Below are 14,181 nucleotides of genomic sequence, written 5' to 3' on the forward strand. Positions count from 1 at the left end.
AATTCAATGGCGTCACCAGCAGCGTCTAGCTATCGTCGAACTTCGCTGCGTTCTTTGTCAACAGTCATTGTGCTTATGGTGCCTTTGCTGACTATGACCAAGATCATCCCACTTGCACGAGCTGCTAATGATGCCAAGTACGTAACAATGAGGATGAACGTGCGAGTTGAACCCATACGAATATCAGTAGTTGTGTAATAGATTTCGAAAATTTTGTGTGCTACACTTGTTTTGAAGCTGTATATAAAGGTGATTGCTCGGTCAAATGATAGCGTAGGAGAACGATTTCGCATACTCATCTCTAGGACACGTAAAGGTCAATGTTGAAAACGTCGCGTTGGAACGAGCCAGTCATCTGGAACGATGCCTAACCAAAGCGGTGCTAGACATAAAGCTCGAATGAATCAATCGACCATATTTCGAAAAGTATTTCTGGGTACGACGAGACGCTCGTATTGAAATATAATTCATACCCTATTTGTACATGATACGATGTAGCGGTACTCGACTAAGTTCACCACAGGAAGATTACTGAGTTAACGATATGTTAGTATCTGCTAATATCTATTTTGCGTGTTTGGCCTAGATATTCTTCGGAAGTGAAGTTGCTCGACTACTTTCGAGACTTCGATGTTCACGTGCCGCCCGTGGACAGTGCCAGTGATCTGAAGAATCTCCTAATCAACATTACGATTAAACGTACGACAATATTATTATAAATATTCTCTTATTAAATACTGTGAATAGATAATAACGTTTTCCGTATGTAGATATCATATAGGTTTTTTTTCTCATCCAACTCTGCCAGGCCGATGTATAGGTTATAGGCGCATATATTATATATAGATTGATCCGGTAATCGGTCAAAAACAACTATTTTCGAATGAAGATGACAGTTGAACGTAGTGTCGGACAGGCAGACATCACCAGCATCAGTGTACAAAATACATACATATATGTCATTTATTGATGCTTTTAGCATACCCCAACTATGAAATGAGCATAAATTAATAATAATATTCTCATTATAATAATGGCATTCGTATAGAAATAGCCAAATGTATTTTTTTAGATAATTAATATATAACTATTGCGTAACTAGCAAAATAGGTAAGTGATATATAATAATGAGGCCATTTAGTAAATAGAAGTGTTCCAACACTAACATCATTGCACAATATAATGGAGAGCTGCAAAATTGCTTAACGGTAGCTTAACAGTAGGCTATTTCAATCAGAATCAAGTTGAATAACAGATTTTGTGTCAAGATTTCTCCTAGCTTTGAGCTGTTAAGGCCCATGTCTAGCATAGCCATGTCTAGTAGGATCGAAGAACCAAGCGTTACCAATTAGATATTATAGCACTCATCCCCTTAACACCCCTCCTCCCAAATCTTAAAGGACAAGTGATTTCTTCTTGGCCAGGTCCTTAACAATGTTGAATTATCATGTTAGTTGTTCTAAACATTGATAAATATCTGTCTAGCGAACGAAATTTTCGGTTTGACTGTGGACGAACACCAAGACCTCTGGATCGACCTTTTGCTTTGCCTCTATTGGAACTCCAGTGCTTTTACATGGCTGCCTTCGGATTTCGGCAATATCACCTATATATCATGGAAGAAGAATCATATATGGACTCCCCAATTTACCTCCGGAACGCACCTCTTCCTCGGTGCTGATGATATGAAACCTAGCCGCGGGAAAATGCTCGTTATGTAAGTCATTTAAATTCTGTTGGGTCAGAAAACGAAAAATATGGTTTTTCATCAAGCCGAACGCTTTCTGCAGCCCCCCCGGCTGATCGCATAACGTAACACTAATTTGCTGAACCATTACTACTGTTATTAAATAATAAACGTCAAGACTTCCTAGCTCATGGATTAGTTGTCGCGTAGTCGGAGTTATCTGCTTTTTGATCCGCACAAAATTTGATCTCAACTATTCTATTCAATACCTTTCATTGAAACCTATTTTTAAATGCGCCAAGTGTTTTGCCGCGGCCTTGGCATCTTTCAATTGTTTCGGATGCGCATAAACCGAAGCTATTTTGATAATCAATAAGTAACTCCGGTCAGTGATTATCATATAACGCTGTTTTTAACTGAAAGTTTTATTGATTTTCACGCCACAACGCGTTTGCTACGTCCACACTTTTCATCCCCATTCAATATATCTAGGATCCGTTGGGACGGCCTGACAGAGTGGTGTCCGCAGGTCCGGCTTGTGTTGTCGTGCAAAGAGCAAGCCAACGGCTTTGATTCTTTCCCTGCGGATCAGCTAAAGTGCGTTAGCGACATTTCCAGTATTGATACAATACACAGTGGGCAGTACGCTAACATACACAACTTCACGTACTCTAAGCACGATTTCAGGTAATTTAACAACATGCCTTTTACTATGGGTTCTGTTATCTTTATCGAGTAGTACACATTATCCAGTAGTTAAATACTACACTTTAATTGGGTCCCTAATTCAGAAACGATCGGTGAAACACACAGGTTCATAGCAGTTTGCTTCTTCTTTTGCTGCTTATCACAAGGAAATCAGTCGTATAGCTAGCGAAATTACGTTGCAGCATCGCTAAATAATCTGTAAATTGGACGAGACATATAAAATTGTTCATTTATTTTTCCAGACTGCGGATTTAAAATGAAAGTCATTATGGGGTGCACGATTAATGAAAAAAGACTACCGAACTGATACATATTGTGGCCTCATTTCAGGCGAATGGGTGATTTATTTGGTAATTCAGGCTATCGCCTTCAGTACATGCGGACGGAAACTACAAGTAAGCAGAATAGGATTGTAGTCGGCATCCGTCGCAGTGCCTCTCAGTGGCTTTATCAGGTTTGAGCTTATGAACACCATTGCCGCCAATCACGCATAATATTGAAGTACGTATTGAGTAGAGTTAATCGAATAATGAAGTAACTCAAATACAAGATAAAACGGTTAAGGTTCGTCGTTTGCGTAAAAAGTCTGTGTAGGGTACTTAATCTGCAGAAGTAAAATCTAGACCAAAATTTAGCACGAATTACGATTCTTTCTACAAATATGCGATCAGATCACCCTCCCGATCATACTGATGGCGTTGCTCTGCATAGTCAACTTGTGGCTGGATGCAGCTCCTCATGAAGACCATGACAGTCGCCGTCTCACAACAACCTTCGCACTAATTATTTTAAGCATGCTTATGGTATGTATCGCATTTCTGATAATCCTAGTTTATCTTCTGGTAGTGCTCATGAATCTGATCATTTGGCCATTATGAAAATGACAAGCTTCGCACCATGATCAGCATCTCCCTTTGTTTCTGTCATACCATTTCAAGATGCTATGATCATTCAGCTGTAGACCTGCCGTACGTTTTCTTTACACAATTAAGTGTACTTCTGTTGTTGTTGATATTTTCTATAACGTTAAATATCGTCTCGTGGCGGTCAAACCAGCGATTTGTTCTATTGCTTACATCTATTATTTCTATACGCTTTTGCATATGCACTAGACTTCAGTAATAGGCATATATATATATATATATACGGCAAGGAGATATATAAGCTATTCTACGGGCTAGATTTCTTTTCTATTTCTGATTGAACGTTAGATTCAAATGTACTCGCCATTACTGATTCACTGCTCGAGACCTCCATTTATCCTGACACTTCTCGCTCACCTAGTTTATAGCCAGTCCTTCTTTGCTGCAAATTACATCCTTCTAATACATATCGACAACTGCGACAAAACGCCGGCCTTGTACCAGCGTATCCAGCAGGTGCGTTCTTATTTAGGCTGTCGAACCTGCGTTATAGGTATTGAATAGAAATTGTGTCCTTTGAATTTTTGTCCTTGATTAAGAAAACGTTATCGATGCCATATTAAAGATGCTAACAACAATTACCTTAAATGCCTATACGATACTATCAGAAAGTAAGATCGCTGCATTTTTGAACCGGTTGCCCTAACAGCCGTCAAGAAGGTGAACTGTACCTGTTCCATTGTCAACTTATATATAATTAATGTTTGAAGCTAGTCCTTATCAAAGAGCAATATCACATTAGAATAGATTAGCGTGAAGTATGAGTTCGTTTGTGACAAAGGTATGGTATAATTGTTTTTGTTATGTTGAAAGGGTAGTAAACAAGTACGAGTTTTTCATGGCTGTCGGTTTGATCTAAAGTGGCGGTCAATCAGTAATTTCGAACTTTTTGTTCCGGTTCCTGCTGTCCCGTATAGATGTACGAGCGGAGTGGTGCATACGGATATGCTAGATATGTTCGAACTATAATGTTTGGCTGGACTTTCGAGAGATTTGATAAAGACTGCGAGAACAACGTTGGTCGTAGAGAAGGACACGTTAAAAACCCAGCAGGAAGTCTAGCAGGAAGAGTCTTTCTATTGGTGAGAACGTGCCTCACCTTTGACATTATTTTCAATCTATGCCGGTTTGGATTTATATTTCTTTAGCAATCGATTGTAGGACATCGGTTAATTCTCAAACAAAAAAATAACAGTGATAAAAGCCGACTTTGGAAAGCTGCAATGAATACAATTATCGCAATTAGAATATTCTTGTGAAAACCAACCTTCCAAAGTACAAAAAGATCGCTAATGAAAATGAACGATTTAAATTGATGGTGGTCGCGCAGCTGAAAAGGGGGACCAATGATAGAAGAGAAAATTGTTTATATATCGAAGTTTCGTGCATGTACGATCTTGCACGTGTATGTGACGTCGAATTAATCGACTCCTAAATCCTCAACCCGACCGGGTTGCGGGAGGCATCTACTTGTTTGATGAAAGCAGCAACGATTTCGATATTACTACAATAGCCGATTCGCGACCTAATTGGATGAAAAAGTGTATGGGTGTATATGCAAATGATGTATAATAAAGATAGGAGGGTGTTTGCTTATTCCATATTATTTGCGTACCCCTAAGTGATTTGTGAGACATTTTTGCATATTTCAGCTTAAAAACCATTACTTTTTGTATAGCAAAAATTTAATCTGTTCGCTGCATCCTTGTTTCAGTGCATTAGGAATAAGTACAAGAGAGACTGGAACAGGCCAATCTCAGTTAATCCTACTTTTTGAAAAGCCCCCTGACAACGTAGATAAGCAGATCCCAAACTGAGACCTAGCGCATTAGTGAACCGTAAGAAGGCAGGCCATTTATTGTGTTCGTTTTAACCAATTTGTGCATGCGTTACGAAGTTGGATGTTCGTGGAATTGATGCAAATCATCCGGCCCGCCCAGTTACCCACTTCAGAACAGAATGATTCCGCCGAACGTCATTGTCACTACAATGCGGCGTAATAATGTCAAAGGAAACCAGAATCTGCCATGTTTGATGTTCTATTTTTCTTCGAACAATGAAGTAGCATGAGATATATTAATTCATAGCCCCCCTCCCCCCCCAAAAAAGGATTTTTTTTCTAAGACAGTTCTATTGAGATAAGGATATCCAACTCTCGTGAAGTACAAGGGTGCCTGTGATGTCAGTCCTATTAGCTAGTATAACAATTAGCATTGGATTGGTGTCTTTTGCTAGAAATGGAGGGTTCGCCTGTCATGGTCAACGAACTGCAACAAAAGTTCAGTTTCAGATAGCGACGATCAGCAGTTCCGTGTAGTTGTTTACTTTTGAATTTCAGGTTGTGTCCATTGATATGTTCAGCTATTCAACGTATGGGTTATCATACATGTTCCCGTAATAGAATTTACGCTAATGCCAATCTATTTTGCCATAACGATTGCGCTTTCAGATGAAAAAATAATGCCTATGGTTATAATCACTTTTTACATATTCTAATGGTATTAACATCTGCATTTGGTACTTTTCCTTTTTTAGAATACATTATTCTATATCGTCAGTCGGTTGATCTGTCTATAGTTGTCTTGTGCCAATCAAGCGGTATAGTCATCAGCCATATTTTCTGTTGTTCTGTTCACTTCGAAGCCGATGATTTTCATGGCGTTCGTATCTCCTTCGCCCGCTCCTCAAGTTGGGGAACAGACGGTAATGTGTGGCACGATCTAGACATAATATCGGATAAAGACCACTATGCACACGCTGACAGAACTGTGTAGATGCCTCTATACAACGCGTTGAGCTGTCGTAACCCAGCGCTGGGGTCGGGCGAAGGGGCATACTGATTCTGCGATCCAGCTATTCTCACATTCCACTCGGCACCAGGTTACCAGCTCATTCTTTGGACGACCTATTGAGCCGCGAAAAAAATATCTTCTAGACGGAGTCATGCATCTTTACAATCCTCATACAACCCCTTCAGCCGTACTGGTTCTAAACAAACATCTAGTGTCGCTGCGAATTTATGGGCTCATTTCCGGTAAATCATAAACCGGAGGAAGCCACCGACGAGCAAAGCATCGCTTAAGCGCCGCTGGAATCGGCAAAAAAACAGCACTCCCCTAAAAGAGGCCAGCGCAGCAACGCTGCTTCGGCGTTGTCCAAGCAACGGCTGACGATGAGCACCCACTGCGCGTCGTGAATCGAACATTACGCATTCGGCCGAAATACGAACGGGTAGCGGAGCTGTTGAGCGCCGATAAAACAGAGTGTACGTCGTTATTTACCTGCGGATTCAGTTCAAAATCATGGTGCATTATGCTTATTTTTTATTCGTCCCGTGCTAAATATATAATACTCTTGCTTATGAGAAGAACTAGCTGCATCAGAAGGTTAAGTTCAAGTTGTCATTAGCCCTGACTATTTAAACTTAGTTCGGTCTAGAGCTTATCTCAGACGAGAGCAAAGATGCAAGTTAGCTCTAACTTGTACGTTTATGGCATTACTACGACTAATAACGGCAACTGTAATAATAAGCCAAACGAATTCCTCTACCGTTTATTTGTTCGGTAGACTAATATATCGCAGAGTGCCGCTTAAATGAGATATACGTACTTACGTGCATCTACGTGCTCATATTTTTCTCTCCTATTATCGCCTAAAAAACGCGGTAATGCCTATCTACCAGGTCTAGATGACCTTCTGGTTTTGGTCAGAGTACTGACCCTTTAGTTGTACAAGTTTTCTTACCTAGACCATTAGTACTGCGAGAGCCCCTTCGGGTCATCTGACAGCGATGAGCGACAGCGTGCGAAGCCCTGTATTGGCCGCCATTTCCATCGATAAGCGCTGTCCAGCGGAGCAGTGTATTCGGCCCATTATTCTATTACATCGTTGTATAACATGTACTGTGCTTCAGGTTTCCTGACCTAATCATTTTGCTGTCATTGTTGTTAGTTAGCATTGATTCTATTGCTAGATTCAAGTGAATGCTGCACCTTCTTGATTGGTCACCAGGTCGATCAGGAGCTGCTGCTGGTGATGTTGTTGTTTCAGTCGCGTCGAAGGCCTGCGCTAGAGGTATAATCACAAATCATTACTGTCTTCATCATCATGTTTATATTGTTGGTGTAGGCAATGTCGCGAACACCTGTCCCGCAATATGGCCACACTAAGGCAATATCCAGCGGCAGAGGAAGCCAGGGATTGTGAGAATAGTGTTACTAGAGGCGGACTTGGCAGCCGCTAGCAACTGACCGATACGTATGTGCGCAACAAGCCTAAAGGCGGACGTACGAGCGTGTTCGCCTACGTTCCTGGTCGCTGCTGCGAATCCGCCCTGCGGACGGCAGCGGCACTAGTCTACAGCCGCTACCGGCGTCGTGTTCCATTGTCAATCGTGAGCACCGGCAGTGTAGTAAGCGCATACACACAAATGCTGATTGAGCGTCTCACTGGCTGGCTAGCTGACTTCCTAACAGCGGTGCGCGATAGTAAACGCGGCACAAGCCGCAGCATCTATATCCCCGATACCTATGCATAGTCCGAGGAGCGTCGCGTCCTTTCTCCAAACAGCAGATAGCGTTGGCCACAGTTTTGCACAGCGGTGCTCATGTCAAAGGAAAACAGTGCTGCTCCGGTAAACCACTGGACAACAAGAAGAGTTGTTGCGCGGAAGAAGCAAAAAAAGAAGCGGCGAAGTGAGCCAAATTGAATATCGCGGGAATGCTTACGAAGTTAGTGGCCTGTGACGGCGAATTATTACTAAGCTTGTTGTAAAAAAACAAGTGTGCTTGTGCTCCTCGTCTAGGTAACCAGGCCTGGCTAACTCCTTGGCCTCACCGAATGCGTGCGGGACTAGCAATGCTAAGCGCTGTATTTTTTTAGTAGAGTTGTGTTTGTTGAATAATGCATTGGGAACTCTAAGCACTTAGTCTGGCGGACTCGTTACGTTGCCGGTAGCTGAAACGCATCAAAACGGGTACGAGGTACAGAGGCCAGAAAACGCACCGAAGTCAAGTAACGTGGCGTAATTCTTGCCAGAAGAAAACTAAAACTAAGGAAATAAAGCGTAGGAAATGTAACTAGTGAATCACCACTTACATATAAGCGGAAGAGAATACTAGCCTGAGCGCTTATACGAAATCTGGTACAAGCAGAACGGGCAGTTAGGTGTTGGAATTACTTATAACTTCAATAAGAATCTACAGCTCTTAGCCAAAGTCGTAGGATTCGTTCAGCTTTTGTAGCTGATTTAGGCCGTTTTGCTACTGGATTAGTTACTCTTCTTTGAATTTGATGACCCGCTATTTGAGTGGTGTATCTTTTCGCATGGAATGATAAACGTCTCGGTGGAAACCATGTCCTCGTCGGCTCCATGCACATCCTGTGAAATTGAGCCGCGCGACGTACGCTGCGTTGATCTACTTGAATTTCTGCAAATCAACGAGCAGCTTCTCTGCACCGTTGTATGGGATACTCTGCATCATTGGGCGTTCACCGTGGACGGTATCAGCATCTTTGAGTACCTCTACAATACTGAATGGGATTATCACCAGTGGGCTCTTCGGGTACGGCGTTTTTTCGGCAAGTTTCTACAACGCGAGATTGAGTTGAAACTATTCTTAGCGTGTGACGAATCGTACCCTGTGGCCGGGGTCGTGCCTTCCCGTGGAGTAACGTATACCGACCGTCTCACCGATTGCGCGTTCGACGTAAATTACGCATTTGCTCTATTTGTCGATACTTGCTACGATCTCGGTATGAAAGTTAATGTCGTTGATGACGCCCGTGAAATGATTGAATTTGCCAACAACAACAGATCACCCGTGATATCGGCTAATACAAGATTCTGCCTGTTCGACATGGAAAATGGTGTGGTTCTGCCACAGGTGCAGCGGGAAGGGTGGCCGATGCTGGTGTACTACGATCGGTACGAACTTCTGCAGAAGCTTAATTGCAAGAACGATCGTGTCCTGTGCCAGCTGGCGCTTCTGGAATATCTCGATTGTCTGGAAGACCGCGGTGACTGCTTTTGCCACCTGCCCAAGGACGTCAGGGTACCGCGTAAATTGGAGCCATACGTCGCTACATTGCTGATGCTGAAAGATCTGACACCGTTCGAAGTTCGTTGGGAAATCGTCAAGAACAAGATTACCCGTCATCGCAATCTGATCGACAGTCATCTTCGCCTATTCGAAAAGTACTTCACTACAACGTCGGAGGATCTCAGTCGGCCGACGTCAGCGGTGAAGTACTGTCTCCGTCAAGGTATTTCCCCAGCGGTCCTCAACGACAACTGCGTGGACCTCGCTCCATCGCTGCATGATGTTATTAAAACGTTGCTTCGGGGCGAAAGCCGCACGTTTCGCCGGTCCATGGAAAGCTACGCCGTCGATCAGCTTGTCAGCCTCACGGACGATGAACGTCTTCGTCAACTACGCAGAACACTCGATCCTACCCATGATTTGGATGTGTTCCGTATTGAGCCTGCCTCGCTCCGTCTGCCGATTCTGGCAGTGCATTATTGGATGGAACACTCGCGGACCGCGTCCTGCATCGAGCGCAATTTGGTCATGGCTAGCATCCGTATGGCTTCTTCCGCAGCGTCTCAAAGCTCACTGCCAATGTCGAAGCCAGCCGGAAACGTCGAGGTCGACCTGGAGGTGGCAGGTCCGTTCATGGAGCTTCTGCGCGTCCTGACAGCAGCCAAATGTCTGAATCGTGTGCTTGGTACACCGTTACCAGATCAGGGACTCGAAAAGCTCTTCAACTTCTGGTGCATGTATTTCTGGCGGCTGAAAGTCGATCCGGCATCAAGGCACTTTCAGTATTCATACCGTCAGTTCGCACTCGCCGGTCGAAACTACGGTCTTCGATCCGAATGTAAATATGGATGTTATCTATGCGGGGTTCGACTGTGACGGCTGTCGGAAGCCACTTAATCAATCGAAGAAAATCGGCCAAGTTATTATTTGAAATAGTTTTGTGCGTTTATACTTACCGAAAAACGCGTTTCCTAACTTTCGTTATGACTGAACTATAATTATCGTTAATGAACGTGCTTTGGAAAATTATTCGCTAAAGCCGCACTTCCAATGGGGAATGGGCACACTACACCGTTGCAATAGTGACCAGCCAACATACAGTTATTGTATATCGCTGTCAATAAAAACCATGCATACATCTATTTAGATAATAGAAATAACAATTCTTATTATATACATACATACACCTGTTAAAGAAATATTGCCTTCTTCTTCATTCAAGCCAGTGGGAATCGTCGACCGGTGATGGTAAGCAGCTGAGCTGTGATAGTATCCCTTGAGAAACTACATTGTGTGTAGATGTATTATGTACAGTATTGCTTCTATTAAAGCTGTTAGGGATCGACCATAAGGTTTAGTTAGTGATGTATAATACGAGATTCGTTTTTGCTAAAAACTATTCTAAATGTACAATTTTGGATCCATCGAATCGCGTTAATTCAATACAGCGACATGGCCGATTTATAGACAAGTAATAATTCGATGATAGGTTCAACTTATAGAAAATTGCCTCGACTTCCTTACGTCCGGTTAATCAGGTCCACTAATTCTTTCCATAGCTACGTCTCAGCTGTTTTTTTCTAGAACAAACCTTGGTATCGCTGCTTATTATTGCTACGGTGAGCGGGCTCAATATGAGCAATCTGAGCAGGAAAATCGATCATTGTATCTGTTGCCTCTGTGTTCTTCGTGTTTGTAGGCAGACACGTTACCATTGCACCACCACGGGAACTCGTCAGGCCCGCTGTTAACAATTGTAAGCTTTTGAGTACTAAAGCTATTGTTGGACTTTACCTTGCAAGCCTTTATAAAGTAGCTGTCAATCTGTTAATGCATACGTCCAACGATACATCCAGAGCGCAAGATAAATACAGGTCTACAATAAAAGGGACTTAGGTAATAACATTTCTGTTCAATCTACCTACTTGTACAATATTAGCAATATCTATTTCGTTTCAAACAATCATTACTGGCTTGCTATATATGCTATACGTGGATCAGGCCGAGGCTCATCGACGTGTTGTTTAGCATTTGTATGGCCGACCTTTTACAATACGTTTTTACCTTTCAGGACTAAATAGTATATATATATATATATTTTTTTTTTTTTTTCGCCCCACATATTTCTAACGGCATCAACTACATAGCTCATTCTCTTGTCATACTTCACATGTTTCGTGGACGTCATATTTTTCGTAGCATGTAAAATGTCGAATTAGCAAATAATAGGCAAACATAATAACTTCTATAGTCATGCACCAACTAACATTTACGAACAGTACCACATGGAAAAATGGTAGTCTGTACTCAGGCTATTTTTTCCTAAAAAGTCTAAAAGCAAAGGTTAATATTAACGCACGTTGGCAACGTTCCTCCTATCCGACCTCGGCTAACAAACCCTCAACCTATATATTCATCGATAACCAGTCGTACTTAATCTTCACTTCCACTTTGTTAGACTTAAAGGTGCGGTCTTATTAGCAGTTATTTTGTTCAATGGTTAGTAAGATCGTTTGCGCGCTCTGTTCTTGGAACTGACCATTCGATCCTTTAAAACCATCCGGGTTGAAGGCACATAGTCCTCAATCAATGATCGTCTTTCCGTCGGATATCTTAAATTTTGGGTAGAGCTTTGCAGTAGATAGAAACGATTGGCAGGATCGTGACATTTTAGTCGGGAACACGACGGGAGCTTAATTTTTGTGGCCGGGTGTTCTTAACTGGGATCGCCGTGGCCCCACTAAGGGCATCGCAATCAACGCAGTTGGCTTAAATCAAAAAAAGTTCTTTGCGGATCGCTTGCATCATTGAAGGTTTCTCGTGACCTAAAAGAAAACTAAGAAGGCGGAAGTTTAAACTATAAAACTTGGCAGTTGATGAGGCATCTATAGGTTTATATAGACCAGCGTTTGGATCTGTGAACGCGGAACTGACAGTTTGGGATCCTCAGAAGAAGCAGAAAAATGCCAATGAACGAAAAAAGAAACGCTCGAGTCGCCAAAACGAAGGAGAAGGTGCAGCTAGAGGTGCAAAGTGCTTAGCTACAAACAGAAGCCCATAGGAAGCCGTGAAGGCTGACACTACAGAAATTATAATCTACCCTATATAAAACGCTTGTAAATGCCTAGTGTAGGAAAGGAAGACGCTTTTTTTCTCTGATGATTCAACGATTGTTTATCATTAAACTACTTTCCTTAAATAAAATATTCAATGCGATATCATCAAAAAAAGAAAAAAAAAGATAAGTTTAAACACTAGAATCGATCCGCACCAACGGGTCAGTCGCCTTCGAAGGACGAAGTAAACTGTGTTTCAAAAAAGGTTCATCAATCTTCAAAGCCAGAAAACGACGAATTTTATGCATTCATAGATAATTATGAGGTACGTCGCGTATGAAAAAGCCGTCGCATCAGCATAGACGAACTAGTGATTGCAGATTATTATTAACATAAATACACAAGCCAACAAATACGGGATAACGTTTCTACGTAGATAACACCTCCCTGAAGAAGTACTAGTTACGCACACATGTTGTCCTGTATTTGTCTCCTTTTTGTCAAGAGTTCCAGCTATCAGGATGTTAAGAACCTTTTAAAGTTTCATATACGGACTTTTTTTTTTCACTCCTTGCTTTTTGTTGTATGCACACGACTTAAATGTACTTAAAAAATATGTTTTCCCGCGTATCACGTAAACTTGCCTTGTTCACAGCATAACATAGATATGTGTGTATAAGACAAAATGACAGTCTACTCGTGTTCGATAGCTTTTCTCCAATCTGGCAGTCTTAAATAGCATACAGTATAGAAGATTTTCTCAGATATAATGTCATATGTTAAAATGGCGCTGGATCGCACTCGCAAACGTATCGAAACTGCCATATTGTAGCATAGACCTTTGTGAAGATCTAATTAATCTGGTTAGGAAACAACAAAAGTACAAGTTCATTCAAACTGTTCGAATAGATTTAGGCTGAAAGGGTAGATATGGGGTAAAAAACATCCGAGAAACATAACACAATGGATTCGCATATTTTTATACTGTTTTTGGTATTGGCAGTTTTAGGTCGACGAGGCAACAGATTGCACCTGCGTCAGCTAGAACAAAATTGCAGTGGCGCGGCGTAAAGGTTACGTAAAGGTCCGGTTAGATTTTACCAAGGTTGTTCTGCTGCCGACGATTAAACAGCAGACAATTTACATATCTATGAAATATCGTGGCGTCACGCTATAGGCAGCGAATGGAAATGATCGGGTCTGATAATTCAACTCAATTGTTTTATTCTGTTTCATTTAAATTTGGATATTTGCTCTTTTTTGCGCTAAACCCACGTAATAGATTAGTAGCGTCTAGTGTATTAGGCACTGAATTCGGAGCTACCGTGTGTAAAAAGGAAGATATACGCGACTCAAACGTACAAAGTGAGCTTGCTGGGCTAACCGATCTGATTCTAGGGATCTATCTAATATCCGCAGATGGTATTGCATCGCGTTATGACGCTAACTAATGTTACTCATTGGACTAGCTAGCTGCCCCTATGTGGAATCCAGTTGTAACGTGCCGGTCAGCCGTACTGATTATTTACGTAATGTTGAGAACACCGTGCGCTCTATGTTATATACATATTGTATTATGCATATATATATATATATATATATATATATATATATATATATAGATACTACCCAGAGAACACAAGTATCTAAACTCACAATGACTCGACCCTCTCAATCAGTAAGCTTTACTCCGAAAAGTTGCCCGGCGTCTTTTAAAACAATCATTGAAACTGCCACATTGTTATAGCCCACACAAATATGCCGAT

At 41.8% G+C, this 14,181-nt stretch overlaps 2 protein-coding genes across 3 annotated transcripts; both read left to right on the plus strand.

The window, feature by feature from the left end:
* The first annotated feature begins 2 nt into the window (after window positions 1-2).
* Window positions 3-4,924, plus strand: LOC111254055 (acetylcholine receptor subunit beta-type acr-2-like). Of its 2 annotated transcripts, XM_022814519.2 has the most exons (8): window positions 3-137; window positions 587-699; window positions 1,486-1,717; window positions 2,180-2,374; window positions 2,726-2,849; window positions 3,067-3,198; window positions 3,607-3,774; window positions 4,236-4,924. In XM_022814519.2, the coding sequence occupies exons 1-8, from the start codon at window positions 7-9 to the stop codon at window positions 4,464-4,466; spliced, it is 1,326 nt and encodes a 441-aa protein (XP_022670254.1). In that variant the 5' UTR covers window positions 3-6; the 3' UTR covers window positions 4,467-4,924. The 2 variants fall into 2 exon arrangements, 1 of the variants encoding a protein (XP_022670254.1); XR_015316476.1 differs by lacking the exon at window positions 4,236-4,924 and having other exon boundaries at window positions 2,726-2,790; window positions 3,607-3,748.
* Window positions 4,925-6,477: 1,553 nt separating this feature from the next.
* LOC111254656 (uncharacterized) lies at window positions 6,478-10,522 on the plus strand. Its single transcript, XM_086974187.1, has one exon. The coding sequence runs from the start codon at window positions 8,649-8,651 to the stop codon at window positions 10,233-10,235; it is 1,587 nt and encodes a 528-aa protein (XP_086830313.1). The 5' UTR covers window positions 6,478-8,648; the 3' UTR covers window positions 10,236-10,522.
* The last annotated feature ends 3,659 nt before the right edge of the window (window positions 10,523-14,181 follow it).

The sequence above is a fragment of the Varroa destructor genome, unplaced genomic scaffold, assembly GCF_002443255.2.
Source record: "Varroa destructor unplaced genomic scaffold, Vdes_3.0 BEIS01000007.1, whole genome shotgun sequence".
Classification (NCBI taxonomy): Eukaryota; Metazoa; Arthropoda; class Arachnida; order Mesostigmata; family Varroidae; genus Varroa; species Varroa destructor.

What these genes read in the sequence shown, in the direction of transcription:
- LOC111254055 (XM_022814519.2), top strand. Translation starts at nt 7, where the DNA reads ATGGCGTCACCAGCAGCGTCTAGCTATCGTCGAACTTCGCTGCGTTCT. An exon ending in CGCGGGAAAATGCTCGTTAT is followed by an intron (nt 1,718 to 2,179) that starts GTAAGTCATTTA and finishes CAATATATCTAG; the next exon opens with GATCCGTTGGGACGGCCTGA. An exon ending in TGTACCAGCGTATCCAGCAG is followed by an intron (nt 3,775 to 4,235) that starts GTGCGTTCTTAT and finishes TGTCCCGTATAG; the next exon opens with ATGTACGAGCGGAGTGGTGC.
- LOC111254656 (XM_086974187.1), top strand. Translation starts at nt 8,649, where the DNA reads ATGATAAACGTCTCGGTGGAAACCATGTCCTCGTCGGCTCCATGCACA.